This window comes from Numida meleagris, chromosome 8 (genome assembly GCF_002078875.1).
Source record: "Numida meleagris isolate 19003 breed g44 Domestic line chromosome 8, NumMel1.0, whole genome shotgun sequence".
Classification (NCBI taxonomy): Eukaryota; Metazoa; Chordata; class Aves; order Galliformes; family Numididae; genus Numida; species Numida meleagris.
The window spans coordinates 8,793,214-8,811,121 of NC_034416.1; the positions used below are offsets into that span (position 1 = coordinate 8,793,214).

The window sequence follows — 17,908 nt, forward strand, 5'->3', positions numbered from 1 at the left end:
GGGTTGTACATGTGAATTCTTCTAAGCTGCTTCTGCTCAAAGCTGAGAGCACTGTAGCATACACAGACCTCTAATTTAGAAACCACCCTGTTAAATGGGTGCACAAATTGTTTCGAACATATATTTGCACTGAGTTGTCAACTTTCAAACACCATTAAGGACATAATAATCAACTGTGTGTTTTTTTTTTTAAATAGGTAACAAGAACAAAGGTAACTCAAAGACTTGAATCTTTGTTTTATAAAGCTTTGCCTTTACATTTACATTTGACATGAATTTCGTTCGTGGACAGTGGGATTCAGTTGCCAGAAGTCTAACTGATGGGATGTCCAAAATGTATGAATGAGTGGAAAAATAACTAGAAAGGTAATCATAAAACTGTGTACTTGGGAATGTGAATGAGAGAGCATCTTGCAAGGTGATAGAATCAGAAAAACAGAGACAGTCATCCCTTTTCCTCAACAAAATCCCATCTGTGCTGGGTTCCCTCTTCTGAAATAATATCAAGGGAAAGCTCAAAAGCAAAAAGTAGCAACAAGCAACCACAAGGCTAGTGCCAACAGTGTGACACAACATACATCAGAACCAACATGCATATGTGCAGAGTGAGGGAGCAGTTACAAAGAAAGCGCTGGTCAGAAGCACAGAGTGGAAAAAACAGCAAGAAAACCACCACCACAACAGACCAAACCAAACTTAAAGATACCAGTGATCACGGGTATCCAAATATCAAAAGTCACAGCACTGAATCAGAAAGAATGCACAGAAGCCAAACCATCACTCTCTACATCAGTTTACAATGTTTGTACCTGACAGGGAAGTAGCACATCATAACAACCGTAACTAGCAGAAGACCAGGCTTGCCCTTTGCCCTTCAGCTAAGAACACAAAAGTTCCAAAGAACTGTGGAGCTTCTCGGCTCTCCAGATAAGAGGCAGACACCCAAAGCATAATGATGTAATCAAAAAGGTATTTAAAATTGTAATTATTCCTTTAAATGACACCACGCTATTTCAAGCACTTTCTTCACATTTTTTCTTTCACATACCACTGCCTGACGTTAGCACTGACGATTTGATCATGAGCAGTTAAGTAAAACAGCAGCAGTGCCTATCCCTCTGGCTGATGTCCTGCAACCCTTGATCTGCCTGAAGAATAAAGAGCAGAGAAGTCTGAACAGGAAAGCTTCATTCTCTGTGAAAATGTATTCATTTTAGTTTAAGCAGCATGAGCACGTACCTCCAGATAGCTCTTCTCTTGCCAGCACCAAGTATATTTGACAGGATTGCCTCATCTCTTTCTCCTCCTATGCCTTTGCAAAGGAGAGGTGGAATATGAAACTGAGCTCTCAAATGCTATAGTTACCCACAGATTGGTGAATGGAGCCAGAGATCAGTAACAACCAGAGGTTTTTTAATTACGGCGCTACTGGAGGCTAAAAATGATGGAAAAAATAATTCATGGACAAAATTCTGACACACTGGGACCTGACTTTCTGGGGTCTTAATAGCTTAAACTGATAGCCTGGGATCTAACCTCCACAGTTTGTTATGATTCAGATGATGGCAGGCAGAACTATTTTCACTTATTTCTGATAGAAACTGAAAAGGAACGGGATGATAGTAGGATACTTTCACTGAATGTGCCCTATAGAAAGGACAGTCTGTCACACAAGTAAAAGGAATTTTAATTCTTCCATGCTTCATCCTTCAGTGAGACAAGATGCTTCTTCGAGCTGATTGTGGATGTTAAAAGTATGAATATTTTATATTTGTGCTTTAATCAGCAAGAAAATTATTAATGCTGACATGTAAAGGCGTTGTTCGAGGCTGCACAGAGCCTCAGAGGACAATGCAATGCAGGTTTACAAGCTGCCTGCATTCAAAAAATCCTTGGAATCTTTTCAGTGAATTTTGGTGAATGCATTTTCAGCTATTCATGAAAAATTACTCTATCTGCCCTCAATATCTTTTAGGTCCAGACTGAAATACCTGCTGGTTTCTTACAGTAGTAAAATTGGTGAAACCTACCCACTTTAAATGTTACCAGAAACCAAAGCAAAAACAAAAAACAATAATGGCTGGAGATTTACTAGTCAGGACAGCAGGTAAGTTACAGCACTATGAAAAAACTGCCAGCTTTGGAGCCATAGTTCCATTTTTAGGAAGCTGTACCTATTCACTACATTTTTTTGAGGAAAAGAAAGCAAAATGAAAGGGGTCTGGATAGGTTTCTGGCTTCTCTACCAGTGTACCCGCGCAGGAAAGCCAGTATAGTCTGGGCAATAACTGACAGTTATATAGTGGAGAGCATAGAAAGTGCCAGAATGCAGCTAAGCCATGAAGCTGGTTGCAAGGAGGGAATTCTGATTTATAAATAAGAAATGTCAATATTTTCATGTTTCTAAAAACCTTAAGATTCTATTTTGTCTTCTTATTGTTTCACACATCACCTAGCATTAAAGAAAATAATCATTTAGAATAAATATTGAAATAACGTGCTTGAGCCTTTTTGGAAAACTGGAAAGATATCCAGGACTTCAGTATCTTTTATTTGTTAGTTAGTGGTAAGGCACTCAATTTTCCATAGCTTCATTTATTTTCATTATTCACAAAAGACATTGCAAAGAAAGACTGTATTTTTAAAGAAAAAACATTTGAGCTGTTAGGATCAACAAGGTGGCTAAGTAAGATAAGGTGAAAAAGAAACAAGGCACTGCAGAATGGGCTCACGGGCTCATGCTGCTGTATCAGTATTGCAGTATTTGATGCATCTTGAGAAAATGAGAACCTAAGTGCCTTGGTTACACTCGTGCAATGCCGCTAGTGTCAGTAGACTAGGTGGCTACACCTGACAACAGAACCTTCCCTTTTGCCTCATTCTTTGGGATACTGGAATACACAAAAATACAGATTTTAATAAACATTCGAGCTTGTACGAAATCTGTTGTTTTTCTTCCTTAACTATTGGCTCTTTTGGGGAAAAAAAAAAAAGAAACATCTATAAGGGAACAAAAGATTCTACACACTAAAATGGCCTGAAGAATCTCCATAATTTCAGTCAGAGAAATTTGTGGTCTTATTTAAAACATTATTCTAGGAACCACTGCTCACTAGCATGTGGATAGATGATTCAGAGAGGAGCAAACATCACAAATAAATGGGAAAGCCAAATGGAAAAACTGTATTCGGCAGCAGCTGTCTTTGACAAGCCTTCCTAAGAAATAAGAAAAAAAAAGCAACTCCTCTTTTCTTTTTAATATAGATTTAAACCCACAGCAATGAAGGAAGAATGATGATTAGCATGCATATTTGTCACCTCTCATACTGAATTTTTGGGAAGACTTTCTTCTTTCTTATGAGTTTCCTCTCAGAAAAGGCAGCTTTATCTAACAGGTACTTGTTATTTAGGCTCATGACATAGTTAATCAAAAAAACCGCGTCAAGATAGATGTGCAACAATTTAAGTAATTCTTAGAAATAAGTGTATAAACTGTGAAATCAGGTATCCAAAAAAAGTTAAACTTTCATAAGTTATACAGTAAATAAATTTGATATTAGTTTTGTAATTATGTTTTGTTTTATAATTCTACACTTTTTTTTTGGAATGACTTTTAGTGCTCTCTACTAGTTACTATTTTCTCCGTGTCCATGTATGCAAGGCCTTACTGATTTCTCAGTGTTTGGATTGCTCATTCATTGATCATGCAGCATTCTGAGACACTTCAGATCAAGGAAGCTCTGGTATTAGTATCTCTGGAAAGAGATTAGAATTCAACTGTTAGCATGACATACACTTCCTAGTGTATATGCAATTAAAATATTTGTATCTAATCAATCTACATTTATACATTTCTTTTATTAGTATCTGGACATATGTAGTTCTTATGAATGTGTACTCACCAAGAGCTTTAGAAAATTATTTTTATGCAAACAACAATGTATTAAACTTTGTATACACAAACTGAAGCAGGTTTGGAAATATTTCAAGGAGAAATGGTTTTAAGGAGGGAAGATTTAGGTTGGATATCAGAGGGAAGTTCTTTACTGTGAGAGCAGTGAGGTGCTGGAACAGGCTGCCCAGAGAGGTTGTGGATACCCCATCCCTGGAGGTGTTCAAGGCCAGGTTGTATGGGGCCCTGGGCAGACTGGTCTAGTATTAGATGTGGAGGTTGGCAGCCCTGCCTGCAGCAGGGGGGTTGGAGCTTGATGATCCTTGAGGTCCGTTTCAACCCAAGCCATTCTATGATATGATTCTTATGATATTTAAAAACATTTCAGCAGGCGTGATCTTTGAAGGCCCCTTCCAAGCAAACTGCTCTATTCTATTCTGCTGTAAAATTTACATAGTCTAGAATGGAATTGGCAGTTATGTAATATCCCTGAGGAAAATACCTGTACAGGAGGAGGAACTTTTAGGCCTTTTACTAACTCACATCCTTTTTCAGCGACACAAATCCTACCAGTCTGAGTTACCATAAATTGCTCTCAGTACCAGGACTGACAATTCTGTAAGTGTAGGTGTGGTTTTTGTACGTACCGAATACTGCCTCTCCTCTGCATAACCTGCATAAGGTCTGTTGTTGCCTGGATAGACAAAGCTGTCGTATTGTTGGGATTGCTGGCTGGAAAGATAGTCTGGTCTCGGTGGCTGAGAATACCTGGGGCTATGCAACAGAGAAAAGAGGTTGTAAAGAAAGTGTATGATGTAAATTAGATAAAGTATTTGCTTAAAATGAAATATAAAAATAATGAAGCTTATTAACTGCATACATGACATCGAGCCTATTGCAGTAAGACAACAAATTGTTCTGTCTTAAGTTCCTTTTACTGCAAGACTACTCATACTGCGAAAGTGAATTTAAAGACATTAACGTATTCTGTTTGGGATTTTTTTTTTAAACTTATACTGAACAGTGCCGTAATACATCATGATAAGTAAACTATCAACATCTTCCATGTTCGTATTAAAAAAAATTCAGGCCTTCTTGATGGACCAAAATATCAGAAAGCTCCAGACCATTTCTGCAGTAGGACCCTGCTGTTTGTGAGGAAAATGTTCTGCTATCATTTAAGCTATCATTTATTTGTCTCATGGGAAACAAGTTCTCTGCAAAAATTGCAGGTAGTATATGCAACAGTTGGTGGATGTTAGTGAGGAAGATTGAAGTGAGGAAGCAAAACTAAGGAAAATGTTTCCTAAAAAAGAATTAAAATTTTTAGAGTAAAATCATACAAGCCTTTGGATAAGCCAGTACTCTAGAATTTAGCTTCAGAATGAAATTCACACAGACTTCTTCATTTTAGTATTGCATTAGGAAAGCAGACTACATCAACATTCTTTAAAAACATTACATAACACTAATGTAATTTGAATTCTTACAGAGAAAGCTGACAAATTTAGTCCTGTCTGCCAGCTCATTCTTACAACCTTTTCTATCACACTCAAACTACAAAATAATGTACGCAAGTTATCTAGTCAAACGCTTAGACATTTACTGGATCTCTGTCCCACCACTAGCAAAACTACACAGAAACTATCAGTTTTCAAGCCTAAGTATAAAGTGAAAATCATAAAAAACAAGATGGAAAAATAAGAGCATACCTAGCATTATCTAAGTAACTTGGGCTTGGTTGATCATCAAAATCTTGTCTTCTCAGTACAGCTTTTGGCAATTGTCCAGTCCAGGCAACCTATATGTAAGGGTTGCACAGAGCAAAATAACAACAGATTACAAAAATAGTTCACTAGGCATGGTATATTCACAGTTGTCTTTGGTGGAAAAGATGTGTAGGATGACTTCTTTACTGGTAACAAAATATATACTGTTTTTGTTATAGACATATTTTAATATATATAAATTCAATTTATCTAAAAGATTCAGCAGAAGGAAGACCCTTAAGTATCTGAGTAATGAGGAAAATGTACACCTAGGACATAACAGAGAAGTACCCAGGTAAGTCTGTGAAATTAAGGTAAACTAGGAATTAAGGGTCTTATCGAGTCCAGTGAGTTCTGTTGAGTCTCTTATGATTAAACATTTCAAGAAGATGCCACCCCAGATATAACAGGGGATTTACCTCAGATTTATGCAACACTGAGTCTAAAATTAAACTAAATACAGTGTTTGATAATGAAGATCAATGAATATTGCTGCGTAATTTAAACTGGCTTCTGTCTTCCCAGACATATTGCTAAAGGAATAATGAAAACAACATGAGGAAACAAAAGGTCTGTTCTATACTCATCATAGAACTAATGGATTTTATTCATTTGCTAAAGGTATATTTGTTTCAAAATCTAACGACCTGAAGCAATTTTCAAAATACAGTACACTCAGGAGAGGAGCAGTATTCAGGGAAGATCACTTGCAAGAGCAAGAGCTGGAGCTATCATACCAGACACTGAAGAAAACAACCCCATCCCAGCTGAAACTAAGACACAGATATAGATTTCAGTTTCCTCTCTTGCCTCCCTCAGGCAGCTTTGGTTAAGGTTCCCCAGTTTACAGAATAATAAGTGCATGAGGCTGCCACTGTGATAGTCATTTGCATGACTATCACATCTAACAAGGAGGTGAGGCAGGCAGAAACATCTGTCTCTGGGCGGCAATGTGCTGTCTGGATCATGAGGAAGCAGGACATATCGCAACCATCATCCAAAGTAGTTCATTTTATAATAAGATTTCTTTCCTGAACTAGATGTGCAAATTTGGTCTGATTCACATCTTGAAAATGATAGCATTAATTACATGACATTCCAAATTATTTAAAATTAAACAGCACCATCTGCTGGTGAAGGTGGCTCATGCCATTTTTTTCCCCATTAATATACTCCATTTGCAAGATACTAATACTTCACAAATGTATTTAACAGAAAATAATGTATCTGGCTACATTCCCTTCTTTCATTTCTCTATAGCCTATAAAGTGTCCACAGACAGTATACACTCTTTAAATAATCACTTCAAATACAGAATGAGGAAGTGAGTACAAACACACAAAAACGTACTCCCGTTCATCTTCCTTATTATTTCACATTTCCTGTTCTGATTTTGAAAGGTATTCATCCACCTTCTCTTGCGCTAACCACTAGTTCAAGTGACAATCTCTGTTGTAAAATACGCCTTGCCTTGTGGAGAAACCTTGCACAGCAGTTAGCCTAGTCCAGAAAGCAACACCTGGCCCTTTGCGGATCCACATTCAAAGAACGTTGCAGGTCTACACACCTTTAGAAAAAGCACTATTTTTTTTTTTTACTTAAAACTTCAGCCTGATTTCATAGACCTTGCATTAAAAACAGTGTAAGAAATGACTGCTCTCTGTCTCTTCTCATACAGAAATCAATGTTGATTATGCTGAAATTCCAGATGTACTACGTGTCCTGCCAGTCTTTCCTCTGGTGAAGTGTAGCTAATAAACAATGGAACTGTAGGTGCAGCTTGTCAAGCAGTTTAAACGGGTTCAGATCTGACAGTAACAATTTCTTCCTCTCTGGCTGTGTACTCCTACTGGCAGTATTACCAGTAATAGCATGCAATGATTGAGTTTATGAGCTGATCAGGCTGAAACTAGTTCACCCAGCAGCTGGAAGAGAACAGTGATGAAACAAGGAAAAAGGCCATAACACATGGCTTGCGCTCTCATCCAAGTTCTCTCTCTTTTTAACACTGATATTCTAACTGGCCTAAAAGAAAACATTTATTTGGACATGGTTTCAATACCCAGTTCGTTTTCTTCTATGCAAGCTGAATGTATTTTATGCTTGATGAAGAGCTTCATGCATTTAGATGACCTTGAAAATCAAGTACTGGGCAAATAATATTAATATCTTAAACTCAGATTATCTTTAGCTTTACAAGAGGACAACTTTATGCTGTTCAGACACCACTCTGTTCAACCACAAGTTCAATTTCCACTAGAAAGAGGAACATGTGATACACAGAACGCAACATCTCTTACCCTTGGTGGCTGTTGAGAAGCATGTCCCAGGTTACCAGGATGTTCAGGACTAAATGTAGGATTATGGTGCACTTCAAGGTACGGAGAATTTGTCTGCTTCCTGGTGGGGAGGAAGAACATGAATTCAGAGCATTAGCAATAGTTTTGTGGGTCATAATGAATCTTTATGGGCTGCAGATTTGTTCTAAAACTGTACCATTGGTTGAGATTTATTGGGGCAATGATATGTGCGAGCTGTGTAATACTGCAGTTCTTCAATAACACAGGATGTACCAGGGATACTTGCTAACAGGGCACAAGGAAAGATGGAAAAAATGAAATATTTAGTACAGAACTGGGAGAGATTCCAGTGTAAACAAAGACAGTGTTGAAAGCAAAGAACAGCTCAAATTGCCAACAGTTAGGACCAAAGATTGGTCAGAATAGTGTTTAATCTGCAGGACTCATCAGTGTTTAGCAGCCTGATTCCCTTTTTGTTTTTGAACTTGAGGAAAGCAAGCCAATCCTTAACAGCAAATACATCAGCAAGATTTGGTAGTCTTGAGTTAAAAGTAGTAAATGCACATATTAATCTTTAAAGCTTGTGTAAGGAAGAGAAACAATGACTTTGAGGGAAGTTCTGAATACTGTGGTAAAAGATGAATAACTTCAGATGTTTGATTTAGGTTTAAATTGTGCAAAGAATACTTTGGTAAAGGATGCTATATGGTAAACTTGTTGATTTAAATATCAAGAAGTTACAAATTAATCAGACTACCAGACTTCTTTTGCTTTACTTTCGTTTTGATTATAAAAACCTTTTTAACTGTAGCCAGAGTAACTTACCTGGCTTTTTTAGCTTTACAGTAGTAGACACACTGAAATATTGCAACAACTAAGAAAACCAGGGCTACTGCAGGAAGAACAGTTACTAGTATTAAATCCAGTGTGTTCCAAAGCTGGTTACATTTGGGACCCATGTACCAATACTCCATCCAGCCCTCTCTGTAGTAATCACATCTGCAAATAAAAATATTTTAGCAACATTATTTTAATTTAAAAATAAGTAATACAAAAAAGGAAAAAATATCTTATTGTAGAATTATTCGTTATAGGACACTGCAGGAGTCCAGAGATTCAGTATTTTTTCAGTTTGTCTGAAGATGTTTCTGATCTGAGAATGTCTACCCATCTTATTCTAGATATGATGCAAATGCAGACTCAGGGTCAACCAGGAACTGCATATCCAAGTTGGCATTGCAGTTTTTCCAAGATAACAAGCTCTGCTGAGAACATAGTATGTAACCCTAGTCACAGAGCGATTCCAGTCAAGGATCTTTTCATCATCCATAAACATGTGAAACCTTCACTATCTCCAGAACAGATACACAGATATCTCACCTCAGTTTATATGCAACGCCTATATGGAGCTGGATATGTTTTAAAATACGTACATTTATAGTTTCAAGTAGCATTTTATTTACTGGAGTTGCAGTAAAATTTAGGCAGTACACTCAGTTATCTAATCTGATATATTGGCTAAAAACGGAGGTCAGCTGCATATAAATAAACAACAGAACATTATGACTGGGTGTATGGGAACTGCGGAGTCATGGCCTGAACCACTGATTGAGCACCTGGAGGAAAGACCCAGTCAGCCCTGGGAGCACAGGTGAAAGCAATTCACTGTGTGACTGGAAGGGGTGGAGCCTGGCTCCACCTCTCTTAGGCCTCATTGAAGGGCTGACTGCCCCTGAGGAAGGATCTCTTCCTGGAGATCCCTCCTTGGTGGAAGCCTTTCCCTGCAAACCCAGAATCTTCTGATATGGGTGAGCAACCTCCGTCCCTTCCCTTGTAGCACCCTACTATTGTGCTGGTCCTTCCACCTCTTTTGTAACGCCTTTTCCATTGTGTTGGTCCTTCTGATCACTATGCTGGGTCACAGAGAAATTACTTCGAGTCAACCAGTTTAATTAGATGAGCTTCCTAATTCTGACCAGTTATTTTCTTGCTGACTTCCTACAACAAGTCTAATGGTCAAATTATATGTTAAAAAAAAAAACCAGAAACGCCACGTTTTCTACTCATATGATGACTTTTGGTTTAAAAGGAAATAAGCACACACATCTTGGAGAATGTTTATACATAGGATTTTTTTGAAACTTCAATTTTGACTAATCTGAGAAGAAAACTTGTCATTACATATTTCAGTTCTAAAGCACAATATCTGAGACAATAGCAATTGTGGGAAAATTGATGTTTATAGTGATTATATAAACTATGAATCACATACTGTAAAAAAGATTACACTCAGACCTCAGCTGTGATGCTTTCCAGCAGTTACAATTTCATGCAGACTATGAACGAAGACATCTACTTTCATGGAACACAATGCTGGGTCTAAATTTTGTTCTTCATTAACAATGTATTCAACAAGCACATTTACATAGGAAATAAGACCACGACTTACCTGCAAAAAGGTTTTTCATTTTTACATTGACATGGAATATTGATAGGACAGAAGCTGCTGCTATCGCCATTGCAGTCACTGAAGTCCTCAACTGCAGTGCAGTTGGCTGTAAATTAAAAAAACCAACAACAAAGAAAAACAGCTTAAGAGGCAACATACTGTTATCAGGCTGTATTTCCAATTACATCAGAAATTTAAGCGTCATACAAAACACTGCAAAAAATACTAAATCTTAATTCCCAGAGACTTGTTCCTTTAAACTTTTGAAATGATCGGAGACACGAAGGCTTACCAGCTCAAATTACTTTGAATTTGCAGCAACCTTCCAGATAGCCAGCAAAGTATATGGCTGATATTATTGTAATTTCTATCACATTATTTAAATGTGGCTATATATGAATTGTACTATGTATAATCTCTAGATTGTTGGTAAAGACTAGAAATCATGACATCCATTTAGGCCTCAAATCCTCTAACTATAAACCCAAGCAAAATCTTTTCATGTGGTTTGCTTTTAGATTATTATTTCTTATTTTAGTAAACTAAAGGATTTCTTTTGCATTAATATGGCTTCTCCTCCAACTCTTTTACTGGATATGCACTGTGGGCTGTAAATTATGTTCCAGAAGACAACTGCTTACAGTTCTAGAGAAGCACGTGGCTATCTAAAAATAGTTACCTCATCAGCAAACTTTTGTCAAATCTCAGAAGTTACCACATTTGTCATTTCAGCCCTACACAACCCTACACATTCCTTGCTGGCTGTTTCTTTCCTAGATAGGATTGGTCTGAACGCTGCATTCACACCAACAAGCTACAAGCTGAACCCGAAGTTCTAGTACACAGCTGGCGAGGTCTAAGATTTAGGGACATGCACCTGAAATCTTTACAAGGAATGGACAACTAAATGATCACCTGAAAGACACCACTGGAAAACGTCAGGAAGAGAATTAGAACTGAAAGACTGCATATTGCAAGGCTAAGCATCATTACGATAGAAAAAAAACCAAAATGACGACAACAACCAAAACAGCTGAATATTATTTTGAATAACTTTTCACAATAAGATAAACTTTTAAAGCCCTTTGAATTAACGTCATAACATTCAATTTCATTAAAGAACACTTTGCTGAGTCATTCACAATACTTATAACACTAATTTTTTTAAAAGGGTTAAAGAAAAATGATATATAGGAAAACCTCCCATAAAACAAGAAATCTCCCTCAGTCCTATATATAGCAGAATCAGAAATACTTCCATATAATTAAGTCTTCATTTAAAACATGTTTCCAATGCATCTGCCTTCATGTTCTCAATTACTGATCATTTTCTCCGTGTTAATCTCAAAAAACTTTGAAACTTACTTTCTATAGAAAGGATGTACAATTTTTTAAAATCCACATACCGAGTCTTTCTTCTAACTCAAAAAATAAACTGTCTTACATGTTTAAAATATATTCCATTTGACAGGTTGGCTTAAACGGTCCAAAACTCTTGGCAGTATGGAACTCAAAATCTATGAAACACTTCATAACAAATGCACAAAAGCAGTTAATGCACAAATATCTCAATACTTCATTGTTTTCCCATAATTAAAAATTATTTCTACCTAAGCAGTTAGGAGAACTTACTCAGAAGCAATGCGACTAGAACTGCAATAATTCAGGAGTACTACTAAAGGTTAGCCAAGTATTCCATAGAAACATCACTCTTCTAGCAAATTATAAAGCAAAAATGCATTTCTTACGTTCTTGACTCAGAGAATCACCGGCCACCAACAGAATGAAAAACAAGACTTTAAGAACGGACATCCTGAAGCCAAGTGTGGTAATAGATGGCTTCTCCCAGACGTTGCAGAATGAAGTTTCTGTTACTGCTGTTGACCACAGCAAGTCAAAGATCATGGATTTTGAGCTTGCTTTATAGCATTGATCTCTATAAAACAAATTACTAATTAACTTGCATCAGATACAACTTCCTGGTAACTGCTCCACCAGAATTCATTTTACGGTAAGCAGGTAGTTCCATAAAATGTTCGTTACCCTATCTCTGAATACTTATGAAAAGAATTCCTTTAATAACATGAGTTTCAACATGCTAACGTATCTGTCACAAGTGTTTATCTGTTCTCCTTTTAGGTGTATATTACCTTTTAAAGATAGCAACTCTGAACGTATTTGAATACAGAGTTCCTTGAATATACAATGCTTTTAAAATATGTTAAGACTGTAAACCTAAATACTAGAAGCTTGTTATTTGTATTTGTCATTGGTCTTAAGACATCGTTGCTTTTTAAACAAATGAAATCTGGCTGCAATTGTGGCTTCTCTGATTGCTAGACACTATAGCAGCACACAGCATATTACTGACATCCCTTTCTTCAACCCACAACCAGTTTAATTACAACACATGGTTGCAATCTTTTCCAATTTTTTCATGATTTCTTAACTTCTAATGTCATGATTTTTCCAAAACTTCTCTCATAGTTCGACATGAAATAGCATGCATATTCTTTCTCATTATTCCCATAATAATTATGAATTTTCCAATCAGATTCTAAAAGGAAATTAACATTTCTGAACTTACTAGACAAGAATTTTTCCATTTCCTACTTTCTTTGCATCTCTTCTTTTCACAGATGTGGAACTACACTTTTATTTCAGTCCAAATTGCAGCTTTATTTTGATATTCTTGTCTGCATATGTGAAGGTAAAAATCATGCCCATTCTCCATGAATAACTGCACCGAATTCTAGTTCCAAGCACAGCAGTTCAATTTACTACATTTGGAACTTAAAATCTTAATAGCATGGACTTCCTTCCCTAGATTATTAAAAAAGTAGACAACATGTATACATCTACTTCAGTGACAGCACATTATTGGTCTTCTTGAAAAGTGCGCAAGTCATAGCTGGGCAGAGGTTTGTGTCAAGGAGTCCTGTATATGTTCTGGCAAGAACCAAGTTTGAACATTCGTTCATTACTAAGATAAATAAGTATCTCAGATTCTAGGAAGTCACTTGTACTCTCCTGAATCAGAAATCAGCGTTAGGATTATTGTTATTAATTTTATCTCAATGAATGTCGATGCTGTTTGATCCTCTGCCACTCCATTGCAAGGACAAACTACTCCAAGGTTTTCTTTGATAGGAATTTCTGCAGGTATTTTGTTGTGACTTTAGTGAACTAATATGTCAGAAAACGTTATTTATTTCACATGAATGTTTACTTTTGGTTTTCTCAGGACCTCTTCAGCCTCAAGTTCCCAATTCTCTTCTGGGACCATTTTCTTTCAAGCTTGGCTTTGACACTTGCACCACAAGCTGCTTTCAAATTTGCTCAGCAACAATTCAGGACTGTTCTAAAATTCCACCTCATCAGCAACAACTTAGACAGGGATGTGGCATCTTTTCCCATGATATTGCCTTCCCTTAACCACTTTTTAGAGGCTTACTAGAATCTTTCCTGCTGACCTACTATAGAGGATTTAGAAGGGCATTCCTCCTCAAAAGTACAACTTAAAAATATGTTTTTAAGTAGTTCAATTTCAAAATTAGACAGTCCATTCAGTACCTTAACATAACGTTAATGCAAAGGATCACTTTGGTCACACTGTACTCAGTTTACACAATATTACTCTTGCAGTTTCCACAGTAGGCTGAAACACACACACGCAAAGGACAATTTTGTCCTACCTTAACATTAAATACTTGTTCTCTGGAAATAATTCACTACACAGTAATATCCTTGATCTGCTGCGGTCACTGTGTGAATGCCTTGTCACCCTGAAGAACACACAACAATAAATGGGGATACATCAAAAGTTTGTGAAAGATTAGCTGGCTTGAAGTACAAACATTAGTTCTAAGGATGATGCTCTTGAAATTTTTTCGTACTCAAAAAACAGCAGCACAGATTATTATTTTTTTTTTTAAATCAGGAAATAGCTGCTTACAAAGACACGCCAAGCATAGTTAAATTAACAATGAAAAGTAAAAATTAACCTTTATTTTTAGAAGGATAAATAATTATCTGTAAAAATCAATGCCTAGTATATTGTACATCCTTCAAACAATACTGCTCTGACTGAAAGTTAGATCTTCAGCTCTATCAGAAGAATGTTTCACAACAGATCTGGCATCACATTCATTTTCTCATCCAAGAAAAGAGAAATTAACATATACTCATTAATCAAATGTGTAATCTTTCTTCAGGTGTAACACAGAAGTGTAAGTACCTGTTTGCATACGTGCTTTGTTGTTCTAGATGACATGAAATTTTCCCTCTGGCTCCAACTCACAATTACTGAATGCTAAGCATTAAATACAGGTACTTCATGTTGTGGGATAAACAAGCAGCTCTATGTAAGGCTTTTAAATTTGATTAAAACAAAAGATGCAGGAAGGCTTTAATTAGCAGATTTTACTCAGGTGAGTTGTTCTAACAAAGTGCACTACAAAATACAGACTACTGGCTGTCTATTGCACAGTGGGATTCTACCGAATGCAGCAGGTTTGGACAAGGCCTCACAGAAGGGTCAGAGAGGCCATCAGTAGGTTTTTCTTTTTAATGCCTACTTACATAAGAACTAAACAGTGGATTAAGTTTATGCCATGTAGACCTAAACAGTTTTAAGCTTTTCATTTCACAGCTTACACCTTTCTTTCACTGTCCAAGTTTCTGGAACATTCAAAATCAAATTATACATTCTACAGCTACAGTCTACATATAGATGACATCTACACTATAAGGCTGTGGAGCCTCCTTATCTGGACACCTACCTGTGCAACCTGCTGCAGGGAGCCTGCTTTGCAGGGGTGTTGGACTCGATGATCTTCAGAGATCCCTTCCAACTTCTACAACTCTGTGACTCCGTGAAAGTTACTGACTGAAATTACAGGTCAAAGCTGGCCAACTGCTCATTAGCTGTAATCCTAATTCCAGAACAGCTTCAAGACAGCTTTTGGTAATACACTCTCTACTACTATTGAGTTGCAGAGGTTCCAAAGGAGGCACAGAAAGTAAGCTAAAAACTTCTCAGGTATTGTTATTAGGACCACTACAAATAAAGCTTATGAAAGTTAGCAGCAGTTAAAAACATGGTAGCCTCTGGTTAGACATATTATCTGATCACAGCAAGGGAAACATCTAGGATTTCTTTCAGTTGTTTCAGGATTTGCCAATTTTTAGATTTCCTTCTGCCTAGCATTTCAGTTTCGTTTGTACATTTGCTCTGGTCTACTGGCAGAACTCATCAGTACTGTGGTTATACAAACAATAAATAGGGTAACTTCTCAAATGGTTATGATTACACTATTTCATTGACTACAGCTTACTTCAAGCAACTTACCTAGGCTTTTCTTTGCCAAAACCCTGCAATTTAAAATAAAAATTATGCACAATCTAGTACATATGAATGCTCCTTTTTAGGAAGAGCAGACACTGTAGTATCACATTTTCTTTTTTGATTTAAAATACATATTTTTGTATTTTAATGGCATTGAGGAATACTCACAATTGTCACTACAAGATAGCTATACTGATGTATTAAAAAAATCTTTACAATGTCCACCAAGTTATTCAAGAGTCATAACAACAACATGACATTTAAAATGGGCACATTCCTTGTTCACACATTTTTTTTTGTTCAGGCAGTCGTACTGTAGTTCACACCATATATAACTTTAATTATTGACATTTGGCTTGAGAAATTACTTTACCTGGAAGACTACCATGGAGTCATACTGCAGTAAACATATTTTCTATATCTCACTCTTTAAATAGAACGTGCCATTCCTCCAATATGGGTAAAAGCCTTTTTTTCCCCTCAGTCCTGAGCTTCAGCATTCTTGAAAAGAAATTATCCAAGAAAAGAAGATGGAAGCACTTTTCATTATTCAACACACATAAACAACTGAAAATGGAGTTTTAATACGTACTGCATGTTTGCACTGTACACATATGTAGTGATGACTTCTACCAGTAATGCTGTTCCAGCACTCCATGAGAGGGTTTTTTTTCCTCCCCGACATTAATGAAACATACGTGACTTAGTCATGTTTACTAATTAACTTGTAAGATGTTCTTTAAAGAAAAGGAACTGACAATTGGCCCAACAGTTGAGGAAACATACAGGAGTTAATGCTGAAAAGCATCTTATCACCCTTTATTTTCAGACGCTTCACAATATCATCACAAAATAAAGTATCACAATCTGTTTTAGGTAAATAAAAAAAATGACAGTACAAATGCCAAATCTCTATATAAGCAATACAATCAACTATAAATAAAAAACATGCAGTAATTTAAAAATATATTTATATTATAAAATATTGCCCTGTGATCCAGTCCTTTAAGAGACATTGGATTTTTCAAAAATACAAAATATACATCATTAAAAAAATCACAGTATGATTTCTTACTCCTATTGTGGTACTCTATAGATATAAACTTGATTGGGCTTTCAGAATAAGCTGTAACTTCATGTGACCATGGAATGCCTCTCAAATGTGTAAAAGTGGTTCACTAAAATTTAATAAAACCATGTCTTAGAATGCAACTTAACAGGTGTGCCTAGGTTAACTTTCCAGTATTCAACAGGTTTGCATACTGGATCTGAACACCATACAAAGACTGTAAGGTGCACAGACTTAAAAAGAGGACTCAGAAGTGTGTCATAAGGTACATTTGAACTCGCATTTTTAAAGCCATTGCACAGCTCCTTTGCCATAATTAATACAGAGACATGGCTAAAATTCCTTCTACTTATCTGGAACAAGCCATATAAAACGCGGAGCTTCAAATCTCTCAACTGAAGAGGGCCGACATCATTTTAGATTTGACCAAGAAACGCTTCTGAGAATACCAAGTAACGAAGACTCAGTCACCATTTCATTTCAACATTTTTACAAAACCAGACCAGTAATCTGATGGGGGTTGCCTTCCTTCTAGCAAATATATTCCAAAGTTCTCTGCATTTTTTTTTTTACCTCTCAAAATTCTTCCTCATGTGTCTGAGGCAAGTGGACAAGACTGAGTCCAACAGAAGTTCATGTTCATAAAGAACTATTATGCCATTAATATCTATTCTCCAGGATACAGAAACACCCATCGAGAGACTGGCTGTCATCGTCCTGAAAGCAGAAAATGCACCCAGCAAAGATGCAAAGCTTTTCATACATTTTTTGCACCTTTTTCTTTGCCTCGAGATCCTCAGGCTGTATCTGTCCCAGTGCAGAAATCCAGGCCTCTGATTTTAGTCCCAGGCCTTTGACTGTGAGGATACTGAACAAAAACTCGTGATAGAAAACAAACAAAATCCCTGTCTCACGTGGAGGAGAACACGTAACAACAGCAAAATCCCCACTGACCAAGAAACTGTACTAAAAAGCATCAGTAACAAAACAAATCCTGAGGTGGAATAAACCCTCCGCACACTCGCATGCTGGCTAGCTCCTCCCTTCCACCAAGATGAAGTAACACAGCAATACCACTCTTA

At 36.7% G+C, this 17,908-nt stretch overlaps 1 protein-coding gene across 2 annotated transcripts; it reads right to left on the minus strand.

Annotated features, from left to right (window-relative positions):
- LOC110403144 lies at positions 2,531-16,421 on the minus strand. Of its 2 annotated transcripts, XM_021406012.1 has the most exons (10): positions 16,131-16,400; positions 15,192-15,298; positions 14,106-14,195; positions 12,159-12,346; positions 10,411-10,516; positions 8,787-8,960; positions 7,962-8,061; positions 5,605-5,693; positions 4,540-4,666; positions 2,531-3,755 (listed from the first exon to the last, which is right to left on the minus strand). In XM_021406012.1, exons 1-10 carry the CDS (start codon positions 16,143-16,145, stop codon positions 3,747-3,749), a joined length of 1,005 nt encoding a protein of 334 aa, XP_021261687.1. In that variant the 5' UTR covers positions 16,146-16,400; the 3' UTR covers positions 2,531-3,746. The 2 variants fall into 2 exon arrangements, with proteins under 2 accessions (XP_021261687.1, XP_021261688.1); XM_021406013.1 differs by lacking the exon at positions 15,192-15,298 and having other exon boundaries at positions 16,131-16,421.

Coding starts and splice junctions, on each gene's coding strand:
- LOC110403144 (XM_021406012.1), bottom strand. Junction 10,517..12,158: donor TGATTCTCTGAGTCAAGAAC/GTAAGAAATGCA, acceptor TTTAATTTACAG/CCAACTGCACTGCAGTTGAG. Junction 5,694..7,961: donor CTTCTCAACAGCCACCAAGG/GTAAGAGATGTT, acceptor CCTTACATATAG/GTTGCCTGGACTGGACAATT.